Below are 15,291 nucleotides of genomic sequence, written 5' to 3' on the forward strand. Positions count from 1 at the left end.
TATGGACCATCCGACCTCTACAACTCATACAAAATGCAGCAGCACGACTGATCTTCAACCTTCCCAAGTTCTCCCACACTTTTACACAACAGCTCAAGACCTTCCTCTTTAGAGAATATTTAGATGAACTTGTAACTTTCTTATTGTCGAACTTGTGTACAGAATCTACAACAGAGTGAATAAAAAGATTGTATTCATAGTTGGGGTCCTAGTGAACCGGAATTGATCTTTTCATCCATGGTAACTTGAAAGCACGTTGTAAGTCGCTCTGGATAAGGGCGTCTGCCAAATGCCGTAAATGAAAATGTAAATTTAAATGTAAATGAGTATTGGCCTTTCAAGGGGCGTCCTGCAGGGGGCAGCACCGCGTCCGGATGCTGTGCGGCCTTCGGGAACCGCGCCAGCGAGGAAGACGGTGTGAAGTGCGCATGCGTACAACACGTCGCCGCTGCTAGCGGAGTTAGCTTTAGCCGCGTCGCTGCGAGGAGGACCGAGCCCGCGGGGAGAAGCGCCGCCATGGCCGGCCAGCAGTTCCAGTACGACGACAGCGGCAACACCTTCTTCTACTTCCTCACGTCCTTCGTGGGACTCATCGTCATCCCCGCCACATACTACCTCTGGCCCCGGGACCAGAATGCGGGTAAGGCCCGGCAGGCTCCCTGAGGCCCGGCTCGGTGGTCCTACCTGACCAGGTACCGGGCTGGAGAAGTAGGCCAGCAGACGAGGTCCGGATCAGACCATATAACCATCTCCTGTACGCTGCAGGCGAATAACGCTGCCAGAGATGCCTTTAGGATCCAACTAGTCAACTTTTATACTGAAAATGCTCCCCCTGCTCCGTCTGTCCGTTCCTCCATCCTCTCTTCCACCCTGTCTGGAGTAGAACTTGCCGCCGTTTTATTCGTCCGACTGAAGGCGAATGCGGAGCTGCCAGATGTGGCTACACAGATTGTGTACTGTGTGTGTGTGTGTGTGTGGTGTGTAGGTGTCGGCATGATGTGAGAGTCTGTTGTGTACTGTCAGTGTGTTGTGGTGATGTGTCAGTGTGTGTAGTTGCACTTTGTCCCCGCACCCCGGTGTCCGCAGGTCCGGGTGTTTAAACGGATGTCTGTGTTTCCTGTACAGAGCAACTCCGGCTGAAGTCTCTGCGCCGCGTTCACGGCCGCTGCCTCTGGTATCGTCTCCGGCTGATGAAGTCGCAGCAGAGCGTCGTCCCGACGTTAAAGTACGTCCGCACACACTGACACCTACACACTCACACGGAGCACGGAGGTTAACCCCAAAAACACCAAAAATGCTTCCTCTCTCTGTTTCCCTCTGCTTGGAGTATCTGGGTATTTAGGCTGGTAGTAACCTGGAGTCCCAGGTTCAAACCCCACTTACTACCATCGTGTCCCTGAGCAAGACACTTAACCCTGAGTGTCTCCAGGGGGGGACTGTCCCTGTAATTACCGACAGGGACTTGAAATGTCTTTACAGTGAAGTCCTTGTCCATGTCCTCATTTCCTCGAGCAGAAATCTGTTGCACTCTGATCCGTGGACGCGGACCAGGATCTGCTTGGGGTTCACACTGTTCTTCACGTGGCAGTTTAGGGTTTTTTGGTAGAAAATGGCAAGTTGAGCTCATGACTCCAGTCTTCTGCTGTCCAGACCCATCACGCCGTCATATGACGTGGACCTACATTTACATTTACAGCATTTACCAGACGTCCTTATCCAGAGCGACTTACAGTCAGTAGTTACAGGGACAGTCCCCCCCTGGAGACACTCAGGGTTAAGTGTCCTGCTCAGGGACACAATGGTAGTAAGTGGGGTTTGAACCTGGGTCTTCTGGTTCATAGGCGAGTGGGTTACCCTCTAGGCTACTGCTGCCTGCAGAATTTGGTGTACATCTGATAGCCACAGTATCAGCAGACTGGTGGTGTGTGTGGGCGAGGGTTCCTCAGAGTTCCACCGTGTGTTCCTGGTGGTCTGGAACGCATGTCCGTTTCTCTGCAGAAAAGCCGCTCTGCTGTTGGGCTGGGCTCTCTTCATCTTCCTGGCGTATAAAGTGTCTACATTAGATCGAGAATACCAGGAGTACAACCCATGGGAGGTCCTGAACCTGGACCAGGTAACCTTCACCACACACACACACACACACGTTCATCTCCTCACCAACGTCTGCTGCACGTTTCAGCATCTGCCTTATCTGTTTGGTTGTCCATGCAGAGTGCGTCTGTGGCAGAAATTAAGAAGCAGTTCAGAGTTCTGTCTCTGAAGTTCCATCCTGACAAAGGTGGAGATGAGGCCATGTTCATGAGGATTACAAAAGCTTACAAAGCGTAAGAACCAAACCCGCCCCAGAAGATTGACCTTGTCATCGTGGTTCATGCTGACCTCTCTGTTCTAAATCCCTCCCACACCAGTTTGACTGATGAAGATGCCCGGCAGATCTGGGAGAACTACGGGAACCCTGATGGTCCAGGAGGTAAGGAGAGGTTCTGGAGAACCTTTCATCTTTGTGACCTGACTGTCCATCCTTCTCACTCTTGTGATCCCTCCCCAGCTACGAGGTTCGGGATCGCTCTTCCAGGCTGGATCGTGGACCAGAAGAACTCCATGCTGGTAAGGAGGAAGCCTCTCGTTGTTCCATCTCCTCCCCTGGTGCAGAGCTGTACCTGGTCTGAAAACTGTGTATGTTTCTGCTGCAGGTTCTGCTGGTCTATGGCTTGGCTTTCATGGTCATTCTTCCTGTTGTGGTGGTAAGTTCACGATGTTCAACACAAGTCTTCTCCACTAGCTTCTAACGATGGCCACAGGTTCTTGAGTACTTGGATGTAAACCTGTTATGATCCTCTAGCGAGTAGAACGGAACCCTGGGAACTCGTTATATTAAGCTGTGTGTGTGTGTGTGTGTGTGTGTGTGTGTGTGTGTGCGTGCGTGCGTGTGCGCAGGGGACCTGGTGGTACCGCTCCATACGCTACAGTGGAGATCAGATCCTCATCAACACGACGCAGCTCTTCATGCACTTCATGTACAAGACGCCCAACATGAACATGAAGAGTGAGTTTCCTCCACACCTCACGCTGTCGTCTTGGTCCGACTGTGATCGCGTGTTGATCGTGTGTGTGTGTGTGTGTGTGTGTGTGTGTGTGTGTGTGTGCACACGCCCCTTTTCTGCAGGGCTGGGGATGGTTCTCACAGCAGCATTTGAGTTTGATCCTCGCAGCAACAAAGAGGCAATCATCAGACCTACAGACAACGTTGAGGTTCCTCAGGTACTCCTGCCTGAGAACATTCAGTAGAATAGGTGGAGAACCCTCTTTTCCTTCCCAGTATGTTTATATTTGTATACGTGTGTGTGTGTGTGTGTGTGTGTGTGTGTGTGTGTGTACACGTGCCACAGCTGATCCGGGAGCTGGGCAGCATCATTAACGTGAAGAAGAAGGAACCTCCATTCTGTTACCCCTACAGCCTGAAGGCCAGAGTTCTGCTGCTGGCTCAGCTGGCCCGCATGGACGTGTCTGAGGACCTAGAAGAAGGTTCGTGTAGACGCCGTGCACACATACTTCAGTAATATTTGTCTGCGGAGAACCGAAAAGATCTCACGTTTACTGTGTGTGTGCTCGTTCGTGATCCAGACCAGAGGTTTGTGGTGAGGAAGTGTCCTGCGCTTCTTCAGGAGATGATCAACGTGGGCTGTCAGTTGACCATGATGGCTAACAGTAGAGGAGGTAAAACACACACACACACATGTGACTAAACCTGCACCACAGCTGCACCTTGCGGTTTGTTCCCATAATTTCCTGCCGTCCTCTCTCGTGTGTAGGTTTCCACGCTCCTCGCCTGGTCTCCATAGAGAACTGCATGAAGCTCTCTCAGATGAGCGTCCAGGGTCTTCAGGAGGCCAAGTCCCCCCTGCTGCAGCTGCCACACTTTGAGGAGGAGCACTTGCGCTACTGCATCTCCAAGAAGGTCTGCAGGGTTTCAGCACTGTGGGGGCTGGAAGTGTGAGGAACGCCTCCTCAACTCCACTTCTCTGTCTCTGTCCCCGTCTCCTCCTCTTCAGTATAAGGTCCGGACTCTGCAGGACCTGGTGAGTCTGAAGGACTCGGACCGCAGGAACATGCTCCGCTTTCTCGGTGAGGAAAAGTATGACGAAGTCATGGGCGTGCTGAGCAGCCTTCCTCACATCACCATGGAAACAAAACTCCAAGGTGGGTTTTGGTCGTCCTCATCAGAGGTTTTAATGGGTGTGGAGCGTAGCTGACGTGCACGTTTGTTTCCAGTCCTGGACGATGAAGACAGCAGTAACATCACAGCCGGCTCGATTGTCACCGTCACTGTCACCCTGACGAGGAAGAAGATGTGTGTAAGTGTTTACCAGTCGGAGAGAAAGTTGCAGCCATTAAAAATGGCTGCAACGTCCCCACATGTCCAACTTCAGAGTTGGAACTTCTTCTGCAAAGCTGTGTAAGAAGCGTGATCTTGTGTCCCCGTGTCTGCAGGAGGTGTTTGAGAAGGAGCAGGTGGCCCCGGCGCTGCCAGAGGACGCTGCTGCTGCTGCTGCTGAGGAGTCGGTACGTCCCCGTCGAACAGGAAGTGGAACCTCGTCTCAGACCTTGTTTCACGCTGCTTCTCTTTTCCTCAGCAGGCAGACGCCGGTAAGAACAAAGTCAAAGGCTGGCAGAACAAAAGTAAAGTGACGAAGAAAGCGGCCAAGGCCAAAAAGAAGAAGCTGACCAAGAAGAAGCCCCTCCCCCAGCAACAAGCCAAGGGCGACAAGCCCAAACAGGCCAATGGCAACGTAGCAGGAAACGTAAGGTCCAATCACAGAGCTTTCCAGCTAAACGAACCGCTGCTGCAGAGCTGCTGTGAAGACCAAGTTTTTGTCCTCAGGACGTCGCCGTGAAGGAGGAGGACGAGGAGGCGTCGGATAAAGGAAGCGAGTCTGACGAGGGCGAAGGAAACAAGGACACGCCCAGCGAGAGGGAGGAGGAGAGCGACAAGCAGAGCGACGCCGAGATGGACCAGATGGGCGGAGATGATGAGCAGGTTTGTGGCGCGGCCGTGCAGCTGACCGCAGAGCGTGTGTTTGACCGCACTAATCCGTGTGTGTGTGTGTGTGTGTGTGTGTGCGTGTGCGTGGTAGGAGTGGAAGGCCCTGCAGCAGAGCATCCAGCGTCGAGAGCGCGCCCTGCTGGAGACCAAGTCGAAGGTCACGCACCCCGTCTACAGCCTCTACTTCCCCGAGGAGAAGCAGGAGTGGTGGTGGCTGTACATCACGGACCGCCGAGACCAGACCCTCGTATCCATGCCTTACCACGTCTGCACGCTCCGAGACACTGAGGAGGTGAGCGTGGCCCCGTCCCGCCGCGCCCCGCCCGTGGTTGTCGTCGTCGTCATGGTAACGTGTGTGTGTCGGTTCTCAGGTGGAGCTGAAGTTTCCAGCTCCGTCCAAAACCGGGAATTATCAGTACTCTGTGGTGCTGCGCTCCGACTCTTACATGGGCCTGGATCAGATCAAGCCGCTCAAGGTGAGGCCACCACACGACCCCTGACCCCTGATGCCGTGCTACGCTGCTGCTCTTCTGCTGTTCTGGGGTCAGAGGTCATTCTTCTGTGTTCCTGCAGCTGGAGGTTCACGAGGCGAAGGCCATGCTGGACAACCATCCTCAGTGGGACATCCCCGACACCGAGGAGGAGGAGGAGCCTGACGACAGCGACGGCATTGAGGAGAGCGAGGAGGAAGAGGAGGACAATGATTAAAAACACACACACACACACACACTACAACGCAGACTGTATTCACTCGGTGAAGTTCTCCTGACTAATTATTGTATGTCCACACACACACACAGAAAGTGGAGGGCAGAGACTCAAACAAATAAATCAACCAGCTGCCCTCATCAGCGTGACCTCTCACCCCTGTGTTTGGGTTGTGTCCTTCATCTTCCTCTTTTTCTACTACAGCAACCATAGAGAAGTGAGTGGTCAGCAGTGACCTGTTTGTACGTCCAGAGAGTGTGTGTGTGTGTGTGTTGGATGAACCACAACATGGAGTTGACTGGTGAGTCCAGGCTTTAGATCTCTGATTGGACGGGAAGGCAGGATGTCTCGCTTAGTTCCTCACCGATTGGCAGTTCAGTGCTGTAGGTTATTAATATGAAATATTGTGGTCATGATTTGCTTCTGTTGACATTCCAGATTGTGCGTCTCATCAGTTCTGATGCCTTACGGTTATGGCGGGAGGTCTGTGGGAGTCGTTCAGAAGGCGTTGTTGTGTGTGTGTAAACGCGGCCTGCCGCCACGCTAGAGTGACGAGGACCGGGTCTGAAGCTCATCCTGGTCCGTGGTCCAGGACCCCCTCCGTTCCAACACAACTCTGTCCTTTTTCTAGCTCTTTTGGAATTTTTCCTTTTTTGGTAGTAAAACTATATATAATTTTTAGATTATTTTTTTTTTCTTTTGTTTTATTCTATATTGTAGGTAAAGGATTCTAATCCGGTGGCATGCTGCACACACGCGCACACACGCGTACACGGATTCACGTTATTTTTTATGTTCTGCTCGTCATATCTGGAGAAGACTGTAGCATCTTCTCGCAATTGTTGAGTGCGGAAGCCGGAGCAGAATCCTGATGCCCAGGAGTAAAAACCCTGTCTGTCTGTCTCATTTGTTTACAGAAGAAACCTGTCATTGTAAATGGATAAATATATATAAATATTATTTGTATTTAAATCATTTCAAATAAAATAACTTTTTAAAATCACCGCCAGCCTTCTCGTACCCTCTCAGTTCGAGCGAAATCCACACTTCATAGCCACGTTATGGGGGCCTCGCGATCGATTCGCATGTAGATGATGACACTAGGATGCCATTCTTTCACCTTGGAAATATGATCTCAATGCAAAAAGTCAACGCCTTCAGTTCAGAACGCCGCAGCCAGAGTTCTAACTAGAACCAGGAAATTTGACCACATCACCCCAGTCTTACAATCACTGCACTGGTTACCCATCAAATTTAGGATTGACTATAAAATCCTACTTTTGACCTCTAAATGGTCTCGCCCCGCAGTACCTGAGTGAACATTTGGTTCTTTACGGACCGCTACGCCCCCTTCGATCAATGGGTGCGGCTGGGAGCAGATCCTTCTCCTATAGAGCTCCGCAGTTGTGGAACAGCTTGCCTGTCAGTGTCCGGGACTCAGACACAGTCTCAGTGTTTAAATCCAATCTCAAAACCTATCTGTTTTCTCGTAACTTCTGTTAAAGTCCCAGACACAGCGTCAATTATTAAGTCCACGTTATCACAGAGTCCCCCTGTTAGACACAGACAAAGTTAAATTCTCCTTAGTTAGGCTGTCCTAGTTAGGGTACCGGGCCACAGTAGCACCAATATACCACTATAACCACATATTTCAGTATCGGTGGTACGATACTGACTTCTCCACCTCTACAACTGTAGGTCTTTTTTTATCTTATTGGACAAATCATCCCCAACCCTGCACTGACACCACTTGCAGGCTCACTCTACCCTGGAAGAGGGTCCTTGTGTGCAGAACGGTCCAGTGTTGGGGGTGCCAACTGTAGGGCCTGTCAAAGCCAAAACAAAAGTTCAGAAATATAAAGACAGAGACCCTGCAGACCGGGGTGGTTTCACCAGAACAGGCTTCTTTCTACATCAGCGTGGGGGCGGGGCTTCACCCGTCCGTCTTTCTCCCTTTTAACATGGAATCCACCTGCAGATTCCTGCCACGTGTGTCCATGTGGCCTGTTTACCGATAGTTGAGGAGCGTGTCTTGCAGGGAGACTCCACAATGGTGGAGGAGCTCCATCAAACTCCAAGAGTTCCTCTTGTCTGCAGGTCCAACACTTCTATGTCCATTTTAATATATCTCTGAAGTCAGAAGGACTATAGACAGACGTAGCCGGGCGTCGGCGTGCGTTAACAGACGTAGCCGGGCGTCGCAGGGCATTGCCGTGCATTAACAGATGTAGCCGGGCGTCGCCGTGCATTAACAGACGTAGCCGGGCGTCGCCGTGCATTAACAGACGTAGCCGGGCGTCGCCGTGCATTAACAGACGTAGCAGGGCGTCACCGTGCATTAACAGATGTAGCCGGGCGTCGCCGTGCATTAACAGACGTAGCCGGGCGTCGCAGGGCGTAGCCGGGCGTCGCCGCGTATTAACAGACGTAGCTGGGCGTCGCCGGGTATACACAGACGTAGCCGGGCGTCGCCGTGCATTAACAGACGTAGCCGGGCGTCGCAGGGCGTAGCCGGGCATTAACAGACGTAGCCGGGCGTCGCCGGGTATAGACAGACGTAGCCGGGCGTCGCAGGGCGTAGCCGGGTATAGACAGATGTAGCCGGGCGTCGCAGGGCGTAGCCGGGTATAGACAGACGTAGCCGGGCGTCGCCAGGTATAGACAGACGTCGCAGGGCGTCGCCGGGTATAGACAGACGTAGCCGGGCGTCGAAGGGCGTAGCCGGGTATAGACAGATGTAGCCGGGCGTCGCCGGGTATAGACAGACGTAGCAGGGTGTCGCAGGGCGTAGCCGGGTATAGACAGATGTAGCCGGGCGTCGCCGGGTATAGACAGATGTAGCCGGGCGTCGCCGTGCATTAACAGACGTAGCAGGGTGTAGCCGGACGTAGCCGGGCGTAGCAGGGCGTAGCAGGGCGTAGCATTTACATTTACATTTACAGCATTTATCAGACGCCCTTATCCAGAGCGACTTACAATCAGTATTACAGGGACAGTCTCCCTGGAGCAACTTAGGGTTAAGTGTCTTGCTCAGGGACACAATGGTAGTAAGTGGGATTTGAACCCGGGTCTTCTGGTTCATAGGCGAGTGTGTTACCCACTAGGCTACTACCACCCTACAGCCGGGCGTCGCCGTGTATAAACAGACGTAGCCGGGCGTAGCCGGGTATAGACAGACGTAGCCGGGCGTCGCAGGGCGTCTCCGGGTATTAACAGACGTAGCCGGGCGTCGCAGGGCGTCGCCGGGTATAGACAGACGTAGCCAGGCGTCGCAGGGCGTCGCCGGGTATAGACAGACGTAGCCGGGCGTCGCAGGGCATTAACAGACGTATAGACAGACGTAGCCGGGCGTCGCAGGACGTAGCCGGGTATAGACAGACGTAGCCGGGCGTCGCAGGGCGTCGCCGGGTATAGACAGACGTAGCCGGGGCGTCGCAGGACGTAGCCGAGTATAGACAGACGTAGCCGGGCGTCGCAGGACGTAGCCGGGTATAGACAGACGTAGCCGGGCGTCGCAGGGCGTCGCCAGGTATAGACAGACGTAGCCGGGCGTCGCAGGACGTAGCCGGGTATAGACAGATGTAGCCGGGCGTCGCAGGGTATTAACAGACGTATAGACAGACGTAGCCGGGCGTCGCAGGGCGTCGCCGGGTATAGACAGACGTAGCCGGGCGTCGCAGGACGTAGCCGGGTATAGACAGATGTAGCCGGGCGTCGCAGGGCGTCGCCGGGTATAGACAGACGTAGCCGGGCGTCGCAGGACGTAGCCGGGTATAGACAGATGTAGCCGGGCGTCGCCGGGTATAGACAGATGTAGCCGGGCGTCGCAGGGCGTCGCCGGGTATAGACAGACGTAGCCGGGCGTCGCAGGACGTAGCCGGGTATAGACAGATGTAGCCGGGCGTCGCCGGGTATAGACAGACGTAGCCGGGCGTCGCCGTGTATAAACAGACGTAGCCGGGCGTAGCCGGGTATAGACAGACGTAGCCGGCCGTCGCAGGGCATTAACAGACGTATAGACAGACGTAGCCGGGCGTCGCCGTGCGTTAACAGACGTAGCCGGGCGTCGCAGGGCATCGCCGTGCATTAACAGATGTAGCCGGGCGTCGCCGTGCATTAACAGACGTAGCCGGGCGTCGCCGTGCATTAACAGACTTAGCGGGGGCGTCGCCGTGCATTAACAGACGTAGCAGGGCGTCACCGTGCATTAACAGATGTAGCCGGGCGTCGCCGTGCATTAACAGACGTAGCCGGGCGTCGCAGGGCGTAGCCGGGCGTCGCCGCGTATTAACAGACGTAGCCGGGCGTCGCCGGGTATACACAGACGTAGCCGGGCGTCGCCGTGCATTAACAGACGTAGCCGGGCGTCGCAGGGCGTAGCCGGGCATTAACAGACGTAGCCGGGCGTCGCCGGGTATAGACAGACGTAGCCGGGCGTCGCAGGGCGTAGCCGGGTATAGACAGATGTAGCCGGGCGTCGCAGGGCGTAGCCGGGTATAGACAGACGTAGCCGGGCGTCGCCAGGTATAGACAGACGTCGCAGGGCGTCGCAGGACGTAGCCGGGTATAGACAGATGTAGCCGGGCGTCGCAGGGCATTAACAGACGTATAGACAGACGTAGCCGGGCGTCGCAGGGCGTCGCCGGGTATAGACAGACGTAGCCGGGCGTCGAAGGGCGTAGCCGGGTATAGACAGATGTAGCCGGGCGTCGCCGGGTATAGACAGACGTAGCAGGGTGTCGCAGGGCGTAGCCGGGTATAGACAGATGTAGCCGGGCGTCGCCGGGTATAGACAGATGTAGCCGGGCGTCGCCGTGCATTAACAGACGTAGCAGGGTGTAGCCGGACGTAGCCGGGCGTAGCAGGGCGTAGCAGGGCGTAGCATTTACATTTACATTTACAGCATTTATCAGACGCCCTTATCCAGAGCGACTTACAATCAGTATTACAGGGACAGTCTCCCTGGAGCAACTTAGGGTTAAGTGTCTTGCTCAGGGACACAATGGTAGTAAGTGGGATTTGAACCCGGGTCTTCTGGTTCATAGGCGAGTGTGTTACCCACTAGGCTACTACCACCCTACAGCCGGGCGTCGCCGTGTATAAACAGACGTAGCCGGGCGTAGCCGGGTATAGACAGACGTAGCCGGGCGTCGCAGGGCGTCTCCGGGTATTAACAGACGTAGCCGGGCGTCGCAGGGCGTCGCCGGGTATAGACAGACGTAGCCAGGCGTCGCAGGGCGTCGCCGGGTATAGACAGACGTAGCCGGGCGTCGCAGGGCATTAACAGACGTATAGACAGACGTAGCCGGGCGTCGCAGGACGTAGCCGGGTATAGACAGACGTAGCCGGGCGTCGCAGGGCGTCGCCGGGTATAGACAGACGTAGCCGGGCGTCGCAGGACGTAGCCGAGTATAGACAGACGTAGCCGGGCGTCGCAGGACGTAGCCGGGTATAGACAGACGTAGCCGGGCGTCGCAGGGCGTCGCCAGGTATAGACAGACGTAGCCGGGCGTCGCAGGACGTAGCCGGGTATAGACAGATGTAGCCGGGCGTCGCAGGGTATTAACAGACGTATAGACAGACGTAGCCGGGCGTCGCAGGGCGTCGCCGGGTATAGACAGACGTAGCCGGGCGTCGCAGGACGTAGCCGGGTATAGACAGATGTAGCCGGGCGTCGCAGGGCGTCGCCGGGTATAGACAGACGTAGCCGGGCGTCGCAGGACGTAGCCGGGTATAGACAGATGTAGCCGGGCGTCGCCGGGTATAGACAGATGTAGCCGGGCGTCGCAGGGCGTCGCCGGGTATAGACAGACGTAGCCGGGCGTCGCAGGACGTAGCCGGGTATAGACAGATGTAGCCGGGCGTCGCCGGGTATAGACAGACGTAGCCGGGCGTCGCCGTGTATAAACAGACGTAGCCGGGCGTAGCCGGGTATAGACAGACGTAGCCGGCCGTCGCAGGGCATTAACAGACGTATAGACAGACGTAGCCGGGCGTCGCCGTGCGTTAACAGACGTAGCCGGGCGTCGCAGGGCATCGCCGTGCATTAACAGATGTAGCCGGGCGTCGCCGTGCATTAACAGACGTAGCCGGGCGTCGCCGTGCATTAACAGACGTAGCGGGGCGTCGCCGTGCATTAACAGACGTAGCAGGGCGTCACCGTGCATTAACAGATGTAGCCGGGCGTCGCCGTGCATTAACAGACGTAGCCGGGCGTCGCAGGGCGTAGCCGGGCGTCGCCGCGTATTAACAGACGTAGCCGGGCGTCGCCGGGTATACACAGACGTAGCCGGGCGTCGCCGTGCATTAACAGACGTAGCCGGGCGTCGCAGGGCGTAGCCGGGCATTAACAGACGTAGCCGGGCGTCGCCGGGTATAGACAGACGTAGCCGGGCGTCGCAGGGCGTAGCCGGGTATAGACAGATGTAGCCGGGCGTCGCAGGGCGTAGCCGGGTATAGACAGACGTAGCCGGGCGTCGCCAGGTATAGACAGACGTCGCAGGGCGTCGCAGGACGTAGCCGGGTATAGACAGATGTAGCCGGGCGTCGCAGGGCATTAACAGACGTATAGACAGACGTAGCCGGGCGTCGCAGGGCGTCGCCGGGTATAGACAGACGTAGCCGGGCGTCGCAGGACGTAGCCGGGTATAGACAGACGTAGCCGGGCGTCGCAGGACGTAGCCGGGTATAGACAGACGTAGCCGGGCGTCGCAGGACGTAGCCGGGTATAGACAGACGCAGCCGGGCGTCGCAGGACGTAGCCGGGTATAGACAGATGTAGCCGGGCGTCGCAGGACGTAGCCGGGTATAGACAGATGTAGCCGGGCGTCGCCGGGTATAGACAGACGTAGCCGGCCGTCGCAGGACGTAGCCGGGTATAGACAGATGTAGCCGGGCGTCGCCGGGTATAGACAGACGTAGCCGGGCGTCGCCGTGTATAAACAGACGTAGCCGGGCGTAGCCGGGTATAGACAGACGTAGCCGGCCGTCGCAAGGCATTAACAGACGTATAGACAGACGTAGCCGGGCGTCGCAGGGCGTAGCCGGGTATAGACAGACGTAGCCGGGGCGTCGCCGGGTATAGACAGACGTAGCCGGGCGTCGCCGTGTATAAACAGACGTAGCCGGGCGTAGCCGGGTATAGACAGACGTAGCCGGGCGTCGCCGTGTATAAACAGACGTAGCCGGGCGTAGCCGGGTATAGACAGACGTAGCCGGGCGTAGCAGGGCATTAACAGACGTATAGACAGACGTAGCCGGGCGTCGCAGGGCGTAGCCGGGTATAGACAGACGTAGCCGGGCGTCGCCGGGTATAGACAGACGTAGCCGGGCGTCGCCGTGTATAAACAGACGTAGCCGGGCGTAGCCGGGTATAGACAGACGTAGCCGGGCGTCGCCGTGTATAAACAGACGTAGCCGGGCGTCGCCGGGGTATAGACAGACGTAGCCGGGCGTCGCCGTGTATAAACAGACGTAGCCGGGCGTAGCCGGGTATAGACAGACGTAGCCGGGCGTAGCAGGGCGTCTCCGGGTATTAACAGACGTAGCAGGGCGTCGCAGGGCATCGCCGTGCATTAACAGATGTAGCCGGGCGTCGCCGTGCATTAACAGACGTAGCCGGGCGTCGCCGTGCATTAACAGACGTAGCCGGGCGTCGCCATGCTTTAACAGACGTAGCAGGGCGTCACCGTGCATTAACAGATGTAGCCGGGCGTCGCCGTGCATTAACAGACGTAGCCGGGCGTCGCCGCGTATTAACAGACGTAGCCGGGCGTCGCCGGGTATACACAGACGTAGCCGGGCGTCGCCGTGCATTAACAGACGTAGCCGGGCGTCGCAGGGCGTAGCCGGGCATTAACAGACGTAGCCGGGCGTCGCCGGGTATAGACAGACGTAGCCGGGCGTCGCAGGGCGTAGCCGGGTATAGACAGATGTAGCCGGGCGTCGCAGGGCGTAGCCGGGTATAGACAGATGTAGCCGGGCGTCGCAGGGCGTAGCCGGGTATAGACAGACGTAGCCGGGCGTCGCCGGGTATAGACAGACGTAGCCGGGCGTCGAAGGGCGTAGCCGGGTATAGACAGATGTAGCCGGGCGTCGCCGGGTATAGACAGACGTAGCAGGGTGTCGCAGGGCGTAGCCGGGTATAGACAGATGTAGCCGGGCGTCGCCGGGTATAGACAGATGTAGCCGGGCGTCGGCGTGCATTAACAGACGTAGCAGGGTGTAGCCGGACGTAGCCGGGCGTAGCAGGGCGTAGCCGGGCGTCGCCGTGTATAAACAGACGTAGCCGGGCGTAGCCGGGTATAGACAGACGTAGCCGGGCGTCGCAGGGCGTCTCCGGGTATTAACAGACGTAGCCGGGCGTCGCAGGGCGTCGCCGGGTATAGACAGACGTAGCCAGGCGTCGCAGGGCGTCGCCGGGTATAGACAGACGTAGCCGGGCGTCGCAGGGCATTAACAGACGTATAGACAGACGTAGCCGGGCGTCGCAGGACGTAGCCGGGTATAGACAGACGTAGCCGGGCGTCGCCGGGTATAGACAGACGTAGCCGGGCGTCGCAGGACGTAGCCGAGTATAGACAGACGTAGCCGGGCGTCGCAGGACGTAGCCGAGTATAGACAGACGTAGCCGGGCGTCGCAGGACGTAGCCGGGTATAGACAGACGTAGCCGGGCGTCGCAGGGCGTCGCCGGGTATAGACAGACGTAGCCGGGCGTCGCAGGACGTAGCCGGGTATAGACAGATGTAGCCGGGCGTCGCAGGACGTAGCCGGGTATAGACAGATGTAGCCGGGCGTCGCAGGGCGTCGCCGGGTATAGACAGACGTAGCCGGGCGTCGCAGGACGTAGCCAGGTATAGACAGATGTAGCCGGGCGTCGCAGGACGTAGCCGGGTATAGACAGATGTAGCCGGGCGTCGCCGGGTATAGACAGACGTAGCCGGGCGTCGCCGTGTATAAACAGACGTAGCCGGGCGTAGCCGGGTATAGACAGACGTAGCCGGCCGTCGCAGGGCATTAACAGACGTATAGACAGACGTAGCCGGGCGTCGCAGGGCGTAGCCGGGTATAGACAGACGTAGCCGGGCGTCGCCGGGTATAGACAGACGTAGCCGGGCGTCGCCGTGTATAAACAGACGTAGCCGGGCGTAGCCGGGTATAGACAGACGTAGCCGGGCGTAGCAGGGCATTAACAGACGTAGCCGGGCGTCGCAGGGCGTCGCCGGGTATAGACAGACGTAGCAGGGCGTAGCCGGGCGTCGCCGTGCATTAACAGACGTAGCAGGGCGTAGCCGGGCGTCGCCGGGTATTAACAGACGTAGCCGGGCGTCGCAGGGCGTAGCCGGGCGTCGCCGGGTATTAACAGACGTAGCCGGGCGTCGCAGGGCGTAGCCGGGCGTCGCCGGGTATAGACAGACGTAGCCGGGCGTCGCCGGGCATTAACAGACGTAGCCGGGCGTCGCAGGGCGTAGCCGGGCGTCGCCGGGTATTAACAGACGTAGCCGGGCGTCGCCGGGCATTAACAGACGTAGCCGGGCGT

The 15,291-nt window shown here is 57.1% G+C and overlaps 1 protein-coding gene across 2 annotated transcripts; it reads left to right on the plus strand.

Moving 5' to 3' along the window:
• Positions 1-427: 427 nt before the first annotated feature.
• On the plus strand, positions 428-6,756 carry LOC114781533 (translocation protein SEC63 homolog). 2 transcript variants are annotated; one of them, XM_028967967.1, is made up of 20 exons: positions 428-640; positions 1,126-1,225; positions 1,999-2,113; positions 2,212-2,324; positions 2,409-2,470; positions 2,549-2,607; positions 2,694-2,744; positions 2,938-3,046; positions 3,167-3,261; positions 3,390-3,525; positions 3,625-3,717; positions 3,813-3,958; positions 4,053-4,200; positions 4,273-4,355; positions 4,492-4,563; positions 4,635-4,802; positions 4,883-5,038; positions 5,136-5,336; positions 5,416-5,520; positions 5,618-6,756. In XM_028967967.1, the coding sequence occupies exons 1-20, from the start codon at positions 517-519 to the stop codon at positions 5,750-5,752; spliced, it is 2,271 nt and encodes a 756-aa protein (XP_028823800.1). In that variant the 5' UTR covers positions 428-516; the 3' UTR covers positions 5,753-6,756. The 2 variants fall into 2 exon arrangements, with proteins under 2 accessions (XP_028823800.1, XP_028823801.1); XM_028967968.1 differs by having other exon boundaries at positions 4,638-4,802.
• The last annotated feature ends 8,535 nt before the right edge of the window (positions 6,757-15,291 follow it).

Source organism: Denticeps clupeoides, unplaced genomic scaffold, assembly GCF_900700375.1.
Source record: "Denticeps clupeoides unplaced genomic scaffold, fDenClu1.1, whole genome shotgun sequence".
Classification (NCBI taxonomy): Eukaryota; Metazoa; Chordata; class Actinopteri; order Clupeiformes; family Denticipitidae; genus Denticeps; species Denticeps clupeoides.

Bases quoted from the DNA above. Each gene is read 5' to 3' on its own strand.
- LOC114781533 (XM_028967967.1), top strand. From the start codon at position 517: ATGGCCGGCCAGCAGTTCCAGTACGACGACAGCGGCAACACCTTCTTC. The intron at 4,564-4,634 runs GTACGTCCCCGT...TCTTTTCCTCAG, and splicing joins CTGCTGCTGCTGAGGAGTCG to CAGGCAGACGCCGGTAAGAA. The intron at 5,039-5,135 runs GTTTGTGGCGCG...TGTGCGTGGTAG, and splicing joins TGGGCGGAGATGATGAGCAG to GAGTGGAAGGCCCTGCAGCA.